The sequence below is a fragment of the Fukomys damarensis genome, unplaced genomic scaffold, assembly GCF_012274545.1.
Source record: "Fukomys damarensis isolate Sample0158 unplaced genomic scaffold, DMR_v1.0_HiC HiC_scaffold_13, whole genome shotgun sequence".
Classification (NCBI taxonomy): Eukaryota; Metazoa; Chordata; class Mammalia; order Rodentia; family Bathyergidae; genus Fukomys; species Fukomys damarensis.
The window spans coordinates 37,315,329-37,332,446 of NW_022900925.1; the positions used below are offsets into that span (position 1 = coordinate 37,315,329).

Consider the following 17,118-nt stretch of genomic DNA (forward strand, 5'->3'; position numbering starts at 1 on the left):
GATCCCTGCCACCAGGGCAGGTGGCCACTCACATTCCCAGAAATCTTCCCCTGACCCATGCGGGGGAGCTCCTGCTTAGTGTGGGTCTGCTGGGACGGGAGGACCAAGCTCCTGTGTGTGGTTCATCTCAGAGCAACGAGGAAGCTCTCCATGCAGGTCCTGGGAGCGACCACTGCATCCCTGGAGTGGTGTTGCTTTTCCCTGGATGGTGCTGGGTCCTGGGCTCTGTCCTTAAACTTCTGTCTGGCAGCTCATCCGTGTAGATGTGAGGTCAATGGTGCACTGTTTCTTAACCTGCTACTTTGTGCCTCCTGTGTTTATGTCCCGTCTCTCCCTCTGCTCTCTTAGATTCCGGGTCATGCGGCATCATTTCTATTTCTTATCTCATTAATTAAAAGCATTTCACGGTAGAGCCAAAAATTTTTTTGAATAATCAAAACCTGCGTCTCTTCAGCACTTGCCTGCAGAGCCGGGTAATCTCTGACAGTATTTAGGGTCTTTCTGAAGTGTCAGTGGGTTCTGGTAAACTCCACCTCATCAAATTGCTGCCTGCCTCTCCTCTACTTGGGGTGCACTTTGTCAGACCCTGGAGGCCTGTGTGCTCCCGAGGGGACATCTGGAGCCCTTCTGGTACAATGTACGTGTCTTGCGGCTTGAAAGCTGTGTCTCTAGCGTGCATCTCCTGTGTCCCTAGCATCCGTCCAGGTCATCTGAGGGCTTGTGAATCCATGGGCAGCTGGGCACCCCCAGAATTCCTGAGCATCTGGAGAGCCTCAGGCCCTGGGTTTCTAATGAGGACTCGGAGACGCTGACACTCTAGTTCTGAGGGCCACACTGGGAGACTTCCTGGGTGCTTGTTCTTCTGATATCAAGTCCCAGCCTCATTTAGAAAGCAGACAGATTAAATAAGTCATCTGAGAGACACCTGCCGCCAGTGCTGGGGTTAGAAGTGTCATTCTGAGTCTCCTCCTGGGGAGCTCTGGTTGGCTGGGAAGCCACATCAAAGCAGCTCCTGGTTGTGTTGTTTCAGTCAAAACCACTGTGGCCGCAGTAAACCAGTTAGCATGGTAGATATATTCTGATATTAACATTTCTCGTCAGGTTTTACATACGTTGAAATGGATGCCTCCTAAGTGTCCTGTCCAGCTAGTTTTACTAAATGGATACATCTAGCAAACTTCCGTGCCTGACAAGAGGCAAAACATTTTGTTATATCAGAAAGTTAGCAACTGTCCCGGCAAACCCCTCCAACAACAGGCAGGGACTGTTCTGATAATTTATACCACTGAAGTAGTTGTAGTCTAGAATGCACACACCTGCTGCACAGTGCAGTTTCTTTTCTGTCTGGCGTCTTTAGTCTGGCATTTGTCTGAGAATCACTGAGGTGATGCATACATCCCAAGTTCCTTTAGAGTTGCACTAAGGAGCCCCAATGTGAACATTCGATTTTCCCACCAACTTCAGGGCAGGGTGACCAGCTGCCCCTGCCTGCTCAGCGTTGTGGGCATTCCAGAACCCAAGACTTGTGTTGTAACAATTAAGAAAGTCCCAAGAAACAAGCTGACCCTAGCATATCATCCTTAATTTAAGTAAGATCGTGACTCTGGCAGGAATTGATTCATACCAAACAGCCTAGCACATGCTTGCTGTACATGCTTCTATTTTATGTGCCGCAGCTTGCAAAGCTGGAAAATATGAAAGATTTCAATAGTTAGACTACAGGGCCAGATAATACCCCAAGGGGGGAAGGGTTTCCCTGGATTTGCTATAGATGAGGAGCTAGGAAGAAATCACAGCCTCAAGCCAGCGGTTCTCAAAGTGGCTGCCTGCAAACATCACCCAGGGAGTGAAGGAAATTGTCTGTCCCTGATTTCTGCTTGCAGAAATCTTGATTTCTTTGGTCTGTGGTCTTGCCTGGTATCCAGGGAATTTTTTAAGCTCTTTGCATAACCCTAATGGGCAGCCAGGGTTGAAACCCACCCCATTAAACTAGCTGTACTGTGTGCTTTCGTCTCTAATTCAATTAGAACAACAGTAGCTGAAATAATTGAAGTCTAACTATTGGTACCTAAATAATAGAAAGCGAGGCGGAATTTGAAACGTAGAGTTCTGAGTGTCGCAGACTCAAACACTGACAGTTATCTCACTCTTGATCACTGGAACCCCCAAGTCAAGGATCCCACCTCAAGGTGTTGGTTCAGAAGCTTGTGTGAGTGCAGAGTGGGCACTGACCCCTACCCCGCCCTCCAGTCCGGTCCTCGGCTCCGGGTAGCAGCACTGGAGCAACTCTATCCGTTGCTGTGGGCCCTGGCCACACACTGTGTTCCTGTCCTGAGTGGCCTGCAGCTGCTGATGACGGAGGAGGAGAGCAAGGCACGCAGCTCCCCAGCCCCCCAGAAGCTGCAGATTTCAGCCGCCACACCGGTGGCGACCCCGAGGGTCAGATGAGGCAGAGCCATGGACCTCAAGTTTTGGCCCTGGTGCTTCTGCCATTCCGATTTGCTCCCTGCCGTTTCTTCCAGATTTCTCCTGTGAGTATTAACTCACCAGACTTTTGGGCTGAATCCCAGTTTTAGTTTCTATATTCAGTGAATTCGACCAAGCACACCCGCATAGAATGACAGTCCCAACAGTCGCTGTCAGGATGGAAGCTGCTAAAATCGCCATTGCTCCTGGCCTGCAGATGTGCTGATGTGATGGAAAAGAAGGATGAGGAGAGAGGAGAAGCCTAGATAGGAAGAGAGCAAAAGCAGCAGCGGCGGCAGCGGCAGCAAAGTGCTCACAAGATTTTCCAGGTTAGCAGACAAAAACCCAAGAAGCAATCTTGACACCTTGGCAACCGGTGGTCCTGAATGGAACTGTGCTGGAGGGCCGCGACCCCGGAAACAGGATCAGGGGTGAGATAGACTTCTGTGCCCAGGACCAACACACGTACGGCGGTGAGACGCAGCGGTTCCTTCGGAAAATGGTCCCCGGAGTGCTGCAGAAATGAACTTGGGAAATGTCCAGGACGGGGAGGGAAGCCAGTGTAGGCGACGCAATGAGCAGAGCAGAGGGCCTGCGGGCAGCTGGGGTCCAGTCCCAGTGAGGACCTCCAGGAGGCTGGCGTGAGGCCCTCTCCCCGGAAGGGAAGTGAGCGGAGGTATTCGCTCACCAACCCCACGGCACTGGGTGAGCTCTGACCGCAGGGCCTTCACTGTCCTGCCCGGAGCTGAGTCCTCGCAGGCGCTGCTGAAGACCCCACTGTCTCACTGTATTGGAGGAGAGCACTACAGGACACAGCGGGCCCCCCTGAACCTTCTGCTGCTCCTTAGAAAGGAGCGACAGATAAACTGGCAGGAGGACAATCGGAGACGGGAAGATAAAGAGGCGCAACAGCTTCATCTTTGTGTGACTGCAAAAATCAGGGTTTATCGAGATGGGGGACTAAAAGATATGCCGGAGAGAATGTTTTCACAAGAAAGACACACTAGTTTCAGAGAAATTTCAAAGTCATTTGAGAGAGTAGCTTGGAGGAAAAGGGGCAGTTTACGTGGAGCCCAAAAGTAATCCCAGGGGGAACTGAGGCTTCTTGCTGGTCCTACATGCTTCAGCTGCCTGTGGACTGCATCAGAGCTGACTGACGGTGACGAACAGGAGCGGGCAGGGCAGGCGCTCAGCAGCAAGAACCACTAGAGCAGCTGGGGCAGCAACAGTGGGAAATGCAACAGCTGGGCCTGCAACAGCTGGTCTGGCAGCAGCTGGAGATGCAGCAAGAAGGTTTACAGCAGGTGGGCCTGCAGCAGGTGGTCTCACAGCAGCTGGGACGGCAGCAGGTGGGCTGGCAGCAGCTGGACACACAGCAGGTGGGCTGGCAGCACTGGGGCCTGCAGCAGCTGGAGATGCAGCAAGAAGGTTTACAGCAGGTGGGCCTGCAGAAGGTGGTCTCACAGCAGCTGGGGCGGCAGCAGGTGGTCCTGCAGCACGTGGTCTGGCAGCAGCTCTCCTGGCCACAGCCCTGCTCGGAGCAGACGGAGCCACATGAGGAGTTGACCATGGTGTTGGAGGTTGGAGATGCTGGGTGGGTTTCCGAGGTGGAGGGTCTGTGAGGTTTGGAAGCCTTTTCTGAGCACCGTTGTATGGGAGCTCAAACAGCAGATCTAGCACCCGGCAATCCTGCGTCACCGCTCCCGGGATCCGCAGACCCCATCTGCAACGAGGCCGAGGGACTGGAATCCCCAGACCTGGGGACTGATGGTTCCTCCTTCACACTACACCACCCAGACAGGGTTGAGCAGAGGGTGTGATGCCACCACCTCTGGAAGCCGTGACTGCGGCGCCAGCGTGGGGAGGACCCCTGTGAAGAGGGAGCCCCGTCCTCGAGGTGTCACATACACCTTAAAGCGCTGAGCACGAGGTGGGGCTGAGCCCCCTGCTGTCCACGCACTAATCCAGAAAAGCAAGGCCTCCAAAGCCAGGCTCCCCCTTTTCACCTTACTTTCCTGTGAGTCGTGGGCGATCCCATCCTCCCTTCCCGCACAACCCCAGACACCAGGATCCAGAGTTTCTGGGTCCCAGAGAGAGGCGCCACCTCCGGGGACAGAGGGAGGCCTGAAGGGGAGAGTGCTGTCACTGCCCTCTTCTCACTCTGGGCTCCTGTGTGCCGGGAGTCACAGATCCCAAAGAAAGAGCTGTTTCCACTGGCGTGCAAGCCCCTCGCCGTGAGGAAGTCAGGAAGGAAGGTCTGCGTCACTTAGGGGGTACCCTGAGGCCTTCCTGGTGTTTCCGGCTCCAGTTTCAGCTGCAAGCGGACGTGCAAACCGCTTTGCTTCAATAAGAACATAGCAGCCAAAGGCTCTGAACCCAGGGGACCCCACCAGGCCAGTCAACAACACGAGCAAAAGCGCTGCTCTGCCGTGGTCCTCTGGTGAGTCTCTCCCGCCACTGTGAGCACCTCACTGGGGTGAGCGGAAGACAAGAAACAGGAGGAGGCACACACTGCCCACGGTGGGTGCGGTGACATCCACCGGGATGGGGTCCCCAGAAGGTGCCCATCCACAAGTCTGAGTGAGTGAGGGGCAACAACATACAGGGGCTTGAAAGCAAGTAGTTTCTTTGGGAAACCATCCCAAGACAGGAGGAAAACTGAGGACACACGAAAACGTTTTATTTTTATGCTTGCACAGTTTGGATTTATTTAAAATGAAGGAATATCTCCATGTGAGGAAACAGAAGAGAAAGCAATATTTCTGTGGGAATAAACATGACAGCTGACAGATTTCAGAGAAAATTCAAACTTTCACAAAGGAAAGAAGTATCAGTTTTAGGGGAGAAAAGAATATATCTGGAAGCCAAACTCTACATCAGCCGGTCTCCTGTGACCAGCCCACACATGACCTACATCCGGAATGTTGGCTGAGGAACAGGGCAGAGCGCTCAGCAGCAAGAAGCACTGGAGCAGGTAGGACGGCAGCAGATGGTCCTGCAGCAGGGGGCCTGGCAGCAGCTGGAGATGCAGCACTGGGGCCTGCAGCAGCTGGAGATGCAGCACTGGGGTCTACAGCAGCTGGAAATGCAACAGCTGGGCCTGCAGCAGCTGGAGATGCAGCAGCTGGGTCTGCAGCAGGTGGGCTGGCAGCACTGGGGCCTGCAGCAGCTGGGCTGGCAGCACTGGGGCTTGCAACAGCTGGGCTGGTAGCAGCTGGAGATGCAGCAAGGTTTACAGCAGGTGGTCCTGCAGCAGGTGGTCTCACAGCAGCTGGGCTTGCAGCAGGTGGGTTGGCAGCAGCTGGATACACAGCAGGTAGGCCTGCAGCAGCTGGGCTGGCAGCACTGGGGCCTGCAGCAGCTGGACACACAGCAGCTGGGCCTGCAGCAGGTGGGCTGGCAGCACACAGACTGGCAGCACTGGGGCCTGCAGCAGCTGGACACACAGCAGCTGGGGCGGCAGCAGGTGGTCCTGCAGCACGTGGTCTGGCAGCAGCTGGGCTGGCAGCAGCTGGGCTGACAGCAGCTCTCCTGGCCACAGCCCTGCTCGGAGCAGACGGAGCCACAACAGGAGTTGACCATGGTGTCGGAGGTTGGAGGTGCTGGATGGGTTTCCGAGGTGGAGGGTCTGTGAGGTTTGGAAGCTTCCTGCCCCTCATCCCCTTTTATACCCTGCTAAGCAGCTGTTGTCATCACAAGCTGCACTCTTCCTTGTTGTTGTTTGTGTTAATAATTAGGCAATTATCACATTAGGCAAGTGTATTTTCATTGTCAAGTTTTTAAGGTGACGGAAATAGAACTTCCTCTTCCTGGTGCTTGTTGGATTCATCCCCAGGCTCTTCCCGATCCCGCTCGGAGGTGTCTCCCTTGCTCCAGCCTCTGCACAGGCAGCTGTCATGTGACCTTCTCCCCTCAGCAGTGTGAACGCATCTCGTTTTACTTAGCATATCCTGCGTGCCCTGGGGAAGCAGCGTCTCCTGCAGGCCCAGAGTTCTTTTTAAGGCTGCGTTTCCCCGATGACTCCATCGTGGATCGGGCAAGCCCGCCTGCAGGTCGAGCCCAGACCCCTGGATGAGATGCGGCCACCAGAACATGTCCCCTCCTCGCTGTGAATCGTGGTTTATTCCCTAGGTCACTCTGTGCAATATACTGGGTTTGAAGGTGTGAACCTAAGTGGTGGGCATTTGCGTGTTCACTTTCCCCCGAAACAGTCCTCCAGAACTCAGTCTGGGGCCTCGTTCGCTGCCAAGATCGCCTAGACCGTGAGGTATAGAGGAAGGTCTCCCTGTTCCTCTGGCCTCCAGCCTTCAACTGACCCTATCAATTCTGGTTGTCCATCCAAGACTCAGCGGTCCACTCAGGTGGACAGAGTCTTGTCTTCTTACCGTGGTTCACACCCTGCCGCCAGACTCTGTCGAGCTGCTAGGCTCTGAACAGGCGGTAAACACCCGCTCCATCATGAGTCAGGTCAGTGGTTTGGATCCAGGGTCTCCTGTTGCTTGGATCTGGAAGTTCCCCCTCCAAACTCTCACACTCGCAGAGGTGGGTCTTTGGAGGCTGGCGCTATTAGGGGGTTCTGTACTCTTCTGTGGGTTCCTCCAAAGGTGACTTCAAGGGCTGAGTGTGTTGCTGGGAGCTGGGCCCTGGTTGGAGGCGGGTCACTGGGAGCATGACCTGGAAGGGTTCATCTCCCTGCCCAATGCCTGCCTTCTCTCTCCGCTTCCTGGCCACCATGAGGCGAGGAGCCTCCCTCCCCTAGGCCCTTTCTAGGCCACTTCTGCGATGGAGCCAGCCAAGCACGGATGGAAAACATGAACCAAACAGAGCTCTCCCTTAAGAGAAATGCCAGGCATTTTGTCTAGCAATGAGAAAAGTGACAAAGAGTAGTTTCCTTTTCCAAAATACACAAAAAGAAACCAAAGAAAATCGGTGAGAGAAACGAAAAAAGGTGGAAACAGATATCTAGCTCAAAGATATCAACTTACATTTCCCCGTAGTGAGGGTGGAATAAAAGCTTAAAGCATTCATTCAACTGGCTACATGATGTCTGCTGTTTAAACAGGCGGTGGTTTCCCTGAGGGTCAGAAAACAAGGCGAGGCCAGTTGGCATAGGTGATGCCATCCTTCAATGTCTTTGCGAAGCTATTTAAAGACCTAGGCCTTTACCATATTTTTATCCTGCAAATTTGCTTGGCAGATGCCCGATTTTCTTGTTCCTATTTTATTTTTGTATCTTTGTAAACTGGAGAGCAGGGAAGATTAACCACGCTGTGTACTTGGTGGATTTGCTTACAAGAGAGACAAGAGGATTGAGCACACACAGAAGAAAGGCTCCTGGATTACTGGGAGAGAGCTTTCTGTATACCATGTACGCTCGAGTCGTGACCACCCTCTCATGCAAACAACTTGGGTTACGACTGGAATTTTAAAATGCGTGAGTTACAACCTGTCTACCAGTGTTTCCTGTGTGGGGTTAATTGAGGAATTCTGAGCCAGTGTCTCTGTAAAGACACTGAGATCTGCCTGGAAGAAAGTGTGGCCTAAAATTATGCCGGAGAGAGACTGAAGGGTGTGTAGAGGAGCCCGAGCCCTCAGCTGACCCCGTGGTGGATGACACTGTTACCACAGCAGAGCCCACAGGCTCGCAGGGGGACAGTGGTGATGGTGGTGCAGGAGCCCTCCGAGGAGCTGTCCAGAGAGGACTCCGGCAACTTCTGGCTGAGCCACAGAGAAGGGCAGCCGAGGAGCTTTCTGAAGGGAGGGGTATCAACAATCAGTGCAGCACAGCTCTTCTTCTGAAAGAAAGGGAATCTGAAAAAATGGACAGAGCTACAGACATGTGTTGCTCAGTGGCCACTGCCTGCCTCTCAAGCACAAGGTCCCGAGTTCGATCCCCAGCACCAAAAAAAAAAAAAAAAAAAAAAAAATTAAAATGGTAAAGTGGCAGCTAGAGAGTCACATCGTTCTGGGTCACAGAGAATTTAATTGGGAAACTAGAAAGATGGTTCGGTGCCGTTTAGTCCTGTCGTTAAGGAAGTTGCACATTTAAATATATGAGCATGTATACTGAATGATCTGATGTCTTGCTATGATGTGGGGTAAGCAATCAAAACAATCATGAAAGTAACAGAAGCTCCCACCTCTCTTTGCTGGAATTTCTCACTTGCCTTGAAATACCCCCATGTAATGCATACTTACATAATTCTGAGGTCTTTGAGAAATATTTCAGTTCACCTGAATATTTTAAACTATTTGTTATTATGGAAAACATGTATATAATAAAATGTGCGTAAAATATACATATATTAATAAATATATTGAATAATCACTAAGCAAGTGTCTATGTAGCCAAAGCTCAGGTCCTGAGCTGTCATTGTGTTTGTGGCTTTGGGGGTTTTAGGGGAGAGGTTTGGTGCTGGGGGTTGGACCCAGAGGCTCACACATCCTTGGCAAACTCTGCCACTAACCTGGGTTTTTAAAAAATAAAATGAGACAATTTATTTGAAGGTGGGAAAGGGAGGAAAGAGAGAGACAACAGACGTGGTGGAGCACGGGTCTGGACCGGGAGGGAGCACTGGAAAGCATCACGGGTTCTTGTCTGCAGCCCCTTTTTATGGAGATCCTCGTCCCGCGTCGGATCCTGGAATCTGAGTGGCTCCTGGCTTGTCCGTCATCCTAACCTTGGACTTCCCTGGGACGCAGCTTTCCCCTGTCCTTTGGACTGTGGCCGGGGCCTCACAGAATGGGTATCTTGGGCTCAAGTAACCTGATTTGTAAAAAGTTGTCTTCTTATTTATAGGTGTCTCTCTTTATACTTCAACTACCTTGAAACACATTACTAAACAATAATGTTTAAGTTGCACAGGTTTTTGAGCTTTCTATAAATAGAATCTCACTATGTATTTTTTATTTTTATTCTTTTGCTCAGCACTGGTTGCTAGCTGAGATGGCCGGTCTGCAAAGTGGGTTCCTCTTACCTTTTCCCTGTGTTAATAATGTGCTTAATTCCCTATGCTTTAGCACCTTGCTTCTAACCCCCAGCACAGGCAGCGTTCAGTGTACAAGTGGCACGTGACGGTGACTCTCGCTGGCCAGCTGTCTCACACCGACTCTGTCACTGTCCGTGAGGACCCCGCTGCTGTGACGAGACATCCAGGTGGCAAAGCTGAGTTTGGTTTTCATTCTCCGCTCTGATCTGCTGCCCAATCACATCCAAATGTGTTGCTGTTCCCCTGCTGAAGATAGGCAACTTCAGCTATGAACAGGAAAAGTCAGTGCTGTGTGCCCTGGCTGTGGTCATTCCTCCGGGAGAACCTGCCTCTTGTATCAGTTGATTAGTCACAGTCCTGAGAACTGTGTGGGGACTGGAATCTGGAGGCGGGATCATGGATTTCCACGGCAGCCACTTATCTCTGTTCTTTCTGCATTGATTTTAGAACTCTTAAATATATCTATGAGCATACATAAACGCTGATATAGCCATAGAGCCTAAAACTGTGGCTTCTCCACCCTGCTGTGAGAATGTTTAATGCTCTCATCATTATCCACAGATCCCTGTGAGTTTCACATGAGTCTACCTCGTCACCACTCCTAACTTCCTGCCCATCTCTTAACTGTGCCCACGTGGAACCCTAGCATGAAATGGTTTCCTCTGAGTCCCTCTCTTCCCCCATAAGCCTTGGGGAGCTAAGTTTTGTAACAATATTCCCTACTACTTTAGGGAAAAAGCACTACTGAAATTATCAGGGATGCTGGTGTCCCCTTTCCTGGACCTTTCTTTCACCTTAGTGGACAGAGCACCACCTGGGACCTCGGCGACTCCCGGGCAGGCTGAGTGTTAGGTCTCATGACAAGGTACAACCCAGCATACTCACCTCTCTGCACACTTTGATTCTTTCTTCCTCTTCTGTAGGTTTTTCATCCCGTGACAACCGTGGACTTGTCTATTTTTATGTAATTGCTGCAGGGTTTGTCAGTTTAAAACAACATGCGTTTAGGATCTCACCTCTTCCGTGAGTCAGCGATGAACACAGCTGGCTGCACCCTGGGCTTCCCGGTTGTTCCCCTGGCTTCATCGAGGTGTTGCTGGCCCTGGGTCTCACGCAAGGGTCACGGAAGGATCCACTTCCAAACTCAGTTGTGGGGTTGCTGGGAATATTGGGTCCATGACACCATTGGGAATAGGGCCTTGTTGGGTGCTGAATGGAGGCCGAACTCAGCTTTGCCAACTGGACCTCTCGTCCTCAGCAGCGGGGTCCTCACAGACAGTGACAGAGTCCGTGTGAGACAGCTGGCCGGCGAGAGTCACCGTCACGTGCCACTTGGCCACTGAACGCTGTCATGGGCTTGGTTTCCAACAGCTGTGAAAGCATAGGGGATTAAGCACGCTATGAACATGAGAAGGAGGAAAATCCAGAGGCCACTTTACAGACCGGCCGTCTATTGTGGATAATACCTCTCACTGAGAAAAAGAATAAAAATGCAAAAGACATAGTAATATTGTACTTGTATAGCTTTGGGAGTCATGGTGTAATGAACTTTCTGCCTTAGAAGTGCATATTGAGGTGGTTAAAGTATAATGAAAAGCATTACGTGATCACATTAAAAATTAAATAGGGCTTGGGGTGTAGCTTAGTGGTAGAGTACTTGCCTAGCATGTGTGGGCTCCTGAGTTCAATCCCTAGCACTCAAACAAAAAACCATAACAATAATCAGGCTAGAGGTTCTTAAGGTATACAGAGGCAGATGTGGCCAGAGAAACACATACAACAGCCCTTCCTTTGTAACTATGGCCCAGTTTCTTCTAGGATCTGAACATTGGGTACTTAGACACTATTACTCACTATTGGACATAATTACTACTTTATACCTGGATGTTTTATATGCTTTCTACTGTGCGCATCTTTTTCATAATAACAAAGTTTACACATGTTCCTTTGAAATGAAAACAACTTAATTCAAATGAAAATGTGTTCATTTTCCTGTCGGCTCCACAGGGCTGCGGCAGGTATTTCTACAGCAATGAATATGTTGGATTACACCCTGTCACAGGAGCTAGCACTCACTGGCTGGCGCTGCCCCTTAGGTGTCCCAGGTGATGCCCTGTTTATTAAGGTGCTCGAGAAATCCCGGGTAAGAGGGTTACCAGTACCAGGAGAAATTCAGTAGTGCTTGTTTCCCCCTAAAGTTGGAATTTGTACTAGGAAACTCTTTTGCAGAACCTCTATCCCGACTGTAAAATTCACGAAATACAAAGGTCCAGCAGCCTCCACTCTGATTCCCACCATGGCTGTCCTAGTTTACATTCTCAGCAACACTGAAGCGTCGTTCCTCTGTCACGGCAGCCATGCCAGCACTGGTTACTCCTTGACTCCTGCATGATTGCTGCTCTTTCCGGTGTAAACTTGCATTTCTCTCATGGCCAGGAATGTTGAACATTTTAAATCTGTTTGTTGGCCAAAGGACTAAAATTAGAAAGTTCATATGGCCTGGCTGTCTCCCTTCTAGACCTCTTCCAGAAGAGCTTAAGACACCATACGCACCAATGAATGCAGAGCACTGCGTATAGCAGCGCAGCTCGTAATATCTGATCCCAGAAGCAGCCTGTGTGCCCGGCAGCAGATGGACAGATAGAGAAAACGTGGTGTCCGTGCACAATGGACAACTGCTTGGCTGTAAAGAAAGACAAATTCGAGACATGGGGAGCAATCTGGATGTACCTGAAAACAATATAATGTCGAATGAAATATATCAGACACGAGTTTAAATAGCACATGGTGTCTCTCGTTTGAGTGAGACAAAGGAACAAAGAGCAGAGTGAAGGATGAATAAAAGCAAAGAAGGGGCTGGATCTCTCCCAAATGGAGAGCAGACTGAGGGTGAGGGGATGCGGGGGAGAAGTCACGAGCATCACGTGCATTCATAATACGAGCAAATAATAATAACAACAATAAGAATGGAAGGGGGGAGAGGAGATTTTGAGATGGAAGGAGATAGAAAGGGAATAAGAAACAGAAACAAGCTGTGTTATGTGCATGCACCGGGTCCCCTAGATGACTGTAAACTTCATGCGTTGCAAACGTGCACTCTCAAAATAGAAGTTGAAATACAAAAGAAAGGTCCAGAATGATTCATTTGCTGTACGTTTCAATGTGGGGATGCTGTATGACGGGCAGGGAGGTAGGAAAGGTGACCTGGGCGGAAGGTACCGAAGAGGGAACTCCTGCCCCTCACCAAACACGGAGGACCCAGTGTGGATGTGTGGGTTGGTAATGTTTAAAAGAGCTCAAGAGTAGACAAGTGGCCGGTGGGAAGATGCCCGCTTGGAAATCCATGGGCCGCCTCCAGGCGCCCATCCTAACACAGGCCTCAGACCCACAACCCAGCGCTGAGAGAGGCGAGGCCGCTAGGAGAAAACCCACAGGAAATACACAGCACAGTCATCTCTCCCACCCACTTCTGCTGGTACCAGCAGCACACGCAGAAGAAGAATCCAGCGGGTTCCTCAGGTCACGAACTCAACGCTTTCCACAATCCCGGTTGCAAAGCGCATTGGATGAGAACCAAATTAAATTCAACCGTTGGGTTCGATGTTGACCCCGGGAAATTGATCCAGGTTTCGTCCAGTTGAGTTTGTAACTCGGATGTGAGCTCTGCTGCCCAGAGCTTGGTCTTTAACCCAAGGAAAATCCTTAGGCAGACTCGATGCTGCTCTAAGAACCGTCCTCCTGTGTTAGATGAACACGTGCTGTTCATCTGGAAGCGTGTTCTGTGATTCTCTCGGCTTTTAGAGATGCCCCATCCCCAAGCTGCCATGGAAGGAAAGCAGTTCAAGAAGGAAAAATAAGGACACACATATTTCTATGCCTTAAAATTTGGATTTATTGCAAGTGAAGTAATATCGCCACATGAGAAAATGTGAGAGAGGACAGTCATTTCCATGAAAGTGATAAGACAGTTAACAGATTTTACAGAAAACAAAAGCGTGTGTCCATTTAGGACAGAGTAACCTCAGGGGAGGAGAGAGTATATCTGGAGGCCAGGCCAATCTTAAACAAGTCTTAGGTTTACATAGGCTCTTAGGAATGGCTGTTGAGCAAGAGCAGGTGCATTCAGGGCAGAGCGCTCAGCAGCAAGAACCACTAGAGCAAGTGGGGCGGCAGCTGGTGTTTCTGCAGCAGATGGTCTGGCAGCAGGAAGGAGGGCAGCAGCTGGAGATGCAGCACTGGGGCCTGCAGCAGCTGGGCTGGCAGCAGCTGGAGATGCAGCAAGAAGGTTTACAGCAGGTAGTTCTGCAGCAGGTGGTCTGGCAGCAGGAAGGAGGGCAGCAGCTGGAGATGCAGCACTGGGGCCTGCAGCAGCTGGGCTGGCAGCAGCTGGAGATGCAGCAAGAAGGTTTACAGCAGGTAGTTCTGCAGCAGGTGGTCTGGCAGCAGGAAGGAGGGCAGCAGCTGGAGATGCAGCACTGGGGCCTGCAGCAGCTGGGCTGGCAGCAGTTGGAGATGCAGCAAGAAGGTTTACAGCAGGTGGTCCTGCAGCAGGTGGGCTGGCAGCACACAGACTGGCAGCACTGGGGCCTGCAGCAGCTGGACACACAGCAGCTGGGGCGGCAGCAAGTGGTTCTGCAGCAGGTAGTCTGGAAACAGCTGGGCTGGCAGCAGCTGGGCTGGCAGCAGCTCTCCTGGCCACAGCCCTGCTCGGAGCAGACGGAGCCACAAGAGGAGTTGACCATGGCGTCAGAGGTTGGAGGTGCTGGGTGGTTTCCGAGGTGGAGGGTCTGTGAGGTTTGGAAGCCTCCTGCCCCAATCCCCTTTTATACCCTGCTAAGCAGCTGTTGTCACCATTAGCAGTGCTCTTCCTTGTTGTTGTTTGTGCTAATAAACAGGCAATCATCTAATTAGATGAGTGTATTTTCATGGTGGATTCAAAGCATCGTTTCCTTTTCCTGATGTGTTGGGATTCAAATGCCATTCTCCATAAACTTCCTAAACCTTTTTTCTTGCTTGAGCTTTCTTAATGACAGGTGACACGTGACGTTCTGCCCCTTGGCACCGTATCACTTTTCAGCCTCAGTGTCATACATGCATGTGCTCCCATAGGTAGTAATGAGCCTTCTTGCCCATAACGCTTTGGGAGAGCAGAGAAAAGGAAAGTTCACGTTAGCCTAGTGACTCCCTCATTCTGGGTCAGAATTCTGGTTGTTCCCGTCGATCCAAGCCCTGGGTCCAAGATTCCTCCATTCCTTCACCGCCCCAAGTTAGATGAGTGTGGGTCCTGGCTACTTGCTATGACTCACACCCTGCAGCAGGTGGGCTGGCAGCTCACAGACTGGCAGCACTGGGGCCTGCAGCAGGTGGACACACAGCAGCTGGGGTGGCAGCAGGTGTCCCACAGCAGTCAGTGCTGTATTGCTGGGCTCTTGAAGAGGTCTCTCTCTCTCTCTCTCTGTCTCTCTCTCTCATCATGAATCCAGTTGTTGACCAGATTTGCACTTTAAGATTCCTTTTTTGGGGAGTGGGGTATGACACATAAATACACCAAAAAATAAATAAATAAAGATACAAAAGAGAGATGCAGATCCAATAAACCAGTTTACACTTACTGGTAGTGAGAACGGAGTAAGCGGAAAGGGGTACAAGTGGGCTCCAAATCACCAGGTGAGTGTGACTTCTAACACGGGAAGCTGCCTGGCCACACTGTGTCCTACGTTCTGGCTAAGTGGGAAGTTCTGAGCCATAACACACTGGATTATTTTAAAGAGCGATCTCTACTCCAGGACAGACCTCATTTTACATACTTTTCCTAATCACTACCCAAAGCTCCGAGGAGCAGAATTGGCGATTGTCATCCGGAGAGGACTCAGAAACGGTCTAAAGTCTTCCTAAGCTGCCCGTCTGTTACAGAGTAGCAGTTGGAGAACAGCTTTGTTACATTTCTTTCTGAAAGGGTGTTGAAGTGAAAAAGCCTTTCACTTCATGTACCACTTATGTTACTGCACAATCCTTTTTATTTTTTGGTACTGGGCATTGAACTAGGGACCTTATGCTGGCAAGGCAGGCAGCAGAAGCACTGAGCTAAGTCACCAGCCCACAATCCTATTTTTAAATGAAACTTGGTATGTGTTGTATCTGTAATTAAAGTGTACTATTATTTGGGGAATCTTGATATTGTAGTAGTATCATAATCTAAAGAAAGACAGCTACCCTAGCCATAACTGATATATATATCTACATATAGATATTGTGTGTATTTGTGTATATTTGTGTGTGTAGTTATACCTAGAATGAGCCCATGGACCTCATATTTAGCCAAATCCCCAGCCCTGTTTTAATTTTTTCTTTTGAGATAGGGTCTTGCTAACTTGCCCAGGCTGATCTTGAACTTATGATGCTCTTGCCACCGTCTCCCAGATTGCTGAGCTGAAGTTACAGGCATGCACCGCCACACCCAACTTTTCAAGTCCATGTTGAACAGCATTACCAGTCTTGGCATAATGTGATATATGTGATCAGAGAAATATTTAAAGTATGGCAAGAGAATGCTCAACCTGTCATTACTGATATGTAGACATCATCTTTTTGAAAAGTTGTTTTTCATCATCCTCCTAAACATCTTTTTTAGGATTTAAGAAAATATTTCAATTCATGTGAATTTTTAAAAAATCCTTTGTTAGTATGAAGAATACGCATATACAGAAAAGCATGTAAAAGACACAGAGTAATCCCATGAATATTTAGAGAGCAAGGCCCCAGGCACCCAAAGCTTGGGTCCAGAAGGGGAATGTGCTGTCACCCCAGGACTTCTGTGTGTCCTCTCTTGACTCTGTCTCTCCTCATACACCATAGAGAATCACTACCCTGACTTTAAGAAGCCTTTTCATTGCTTTTCTTCACACTTTAGCCACATACACAAGCATTTCTAAAGAAAGTTTAGTTTTATGCAATTTTTGAGTTTTATATAAGTAGAATCTCAGCATGTGATTTTGGTATTTTTCTTCCTTTGGTCTTTATTATGTAGTGGCTGAGATTGGCATCCTCTAAGGCACCCCAGTTGTTTCCAGTTTTTCATGATGATAATTGTAAGGGAGGGGACATCCAGACCCCAACTATAACACTGCCTCATTGGTTCTATGTATAAAATTCAGCCTAGAGAACAGCAGGACATCCTGTGTTAAATATCTGACCCTGCAGCAAGAGGCCAACACAAATCTCCTAGTAAGTCACCTCCCTTGAAAACATTACCCAGTTATTTCTTTTGATCTTAGGCATTTTTTAGTCTCCTTAAATATCAGATTCTTTTAGGTAAGCAAAGCCTTAATGCCTTTCTATAGTGTACATAGTTAGATTTTCATTTCTTGGAGAAAAGACCTGATACCCACTGCTTAAAGGAATGAGGGTTTATTTTGGTGCATGGTTGCATAAATTTCACTATATTGTCAGGTGGTTTGAAGGCAGTAAAATAAATGATGGTGGAAGAGACATGGATATCTCTACTGAGGGAATCTTTCCCTAGATTATCCTGAGTGAACAGTGCACTCGGCAGTTCTGTTCCCAAAGAAAAGTCTTTCCCACAACAGCTCATGTTCAACTTTGAGGCTGAGATGAATAGGCTCTGACAATTTCCTGAGATGCCCTCGAGGCATCTTTCCTAGGA

The 17,118-nt window shown here is 49.7% G+C and overlaps 3 protein-coding genes across 5 annotated transcripts in view; all 3 read right to left on the reverse strand.

Moving 5' to 3' along the window:
• Positions 1–4,036, reverse strand: part of LOC104855977 (keratin-associated protein 4-6-like) — a 13,230-nt gene extending 9,194 nt beyond the window's left edge. Inside the window, exon 1 of the mRNA XM_033763040.1 lies at positions 3,670–4,036. Coding sequence (XP_033618931.1) covers positions 3,670–4,036 — 367 coding nt within the window. The remainder of the gene's footprint in view (positions 1–3,669) is intronic.
• Positions 4,037–5,415: 1,379 nt separating this feature from the next.
• On the reverse strand, positions 5,416–6,048 carry LOC104855975 (keratin-associated protein 4-7-like). 2 transcript variants are annotated; one of them, XM_010615064.1, is made up of 2 exons: positions 5,531–6,048; positions 5,416–5,485 (listed from the first exon to the last, which is right to left on the reverse strand). In XM_010615064.1, the coding sequence occupies exons 1-2, from the start codon at positions 6,046–6,048 to the stop codon at positions 5,416–5,418; spliced, it is 588 nt and encodes a 195-aa protein (XP_010613366.1). The 2 variants fall into 2 exon arrangements, with proteins under 2 accessions (XP_010613366.1, XP_010613365.1); XM_010615063.1 differs by having other exon boundaries at positions 5,416–6,048.
• A 7,543-nt stretch (positions 6,049–13,591) lies between these two features.
• LOC104855979 (keratin-associated protein 4-12-like) lies at positions 13,592–14,197 on the reverse strand. Of its 2 annotated transcripts, XM_010615072.1 has the most exons (2): positions 14,118–14,197; positions 13,592–13,997 (listed from the first exon to the last, which is right to left on the reverse strand). In XM_010615072.1, the coding sequence occupies exons 1-2, from the start codon at positions 14,195–14,197 to the stop codon at positions 13,592–13,594; spliced, it is 486 nt and encodes a 161-aa protein (XP_010613374.1). The 2 variants fall into 2 exon arrangements, with proteins under 2 accessions (XP_010613374.1, XP_010613373.1); XM_010615071.1 differs by having other exon boundaries at positions 13,592–14,197.
• Positions 14,198–17,118: the final 2,921 nt, after the last annotated feature.

Excerpts from the sequence above, each read along its gene's own strand:
- LOC104855975 (XM_010615063.1), bottom strand. The coding sequence starts at position 6,048 with ATGGTCAACTCCTGTTGTGGCTCCGTCTGCTCCGAGCAGGGCTGTGGC.
- LOC104855979 (XM_010615071.1), bottom strand. The coding sequence starts at position 14,197 with ATGGTCAACTCCTCTTGTGGCTCCGTCTGCTCCGAGCAGGGCTGTGGC.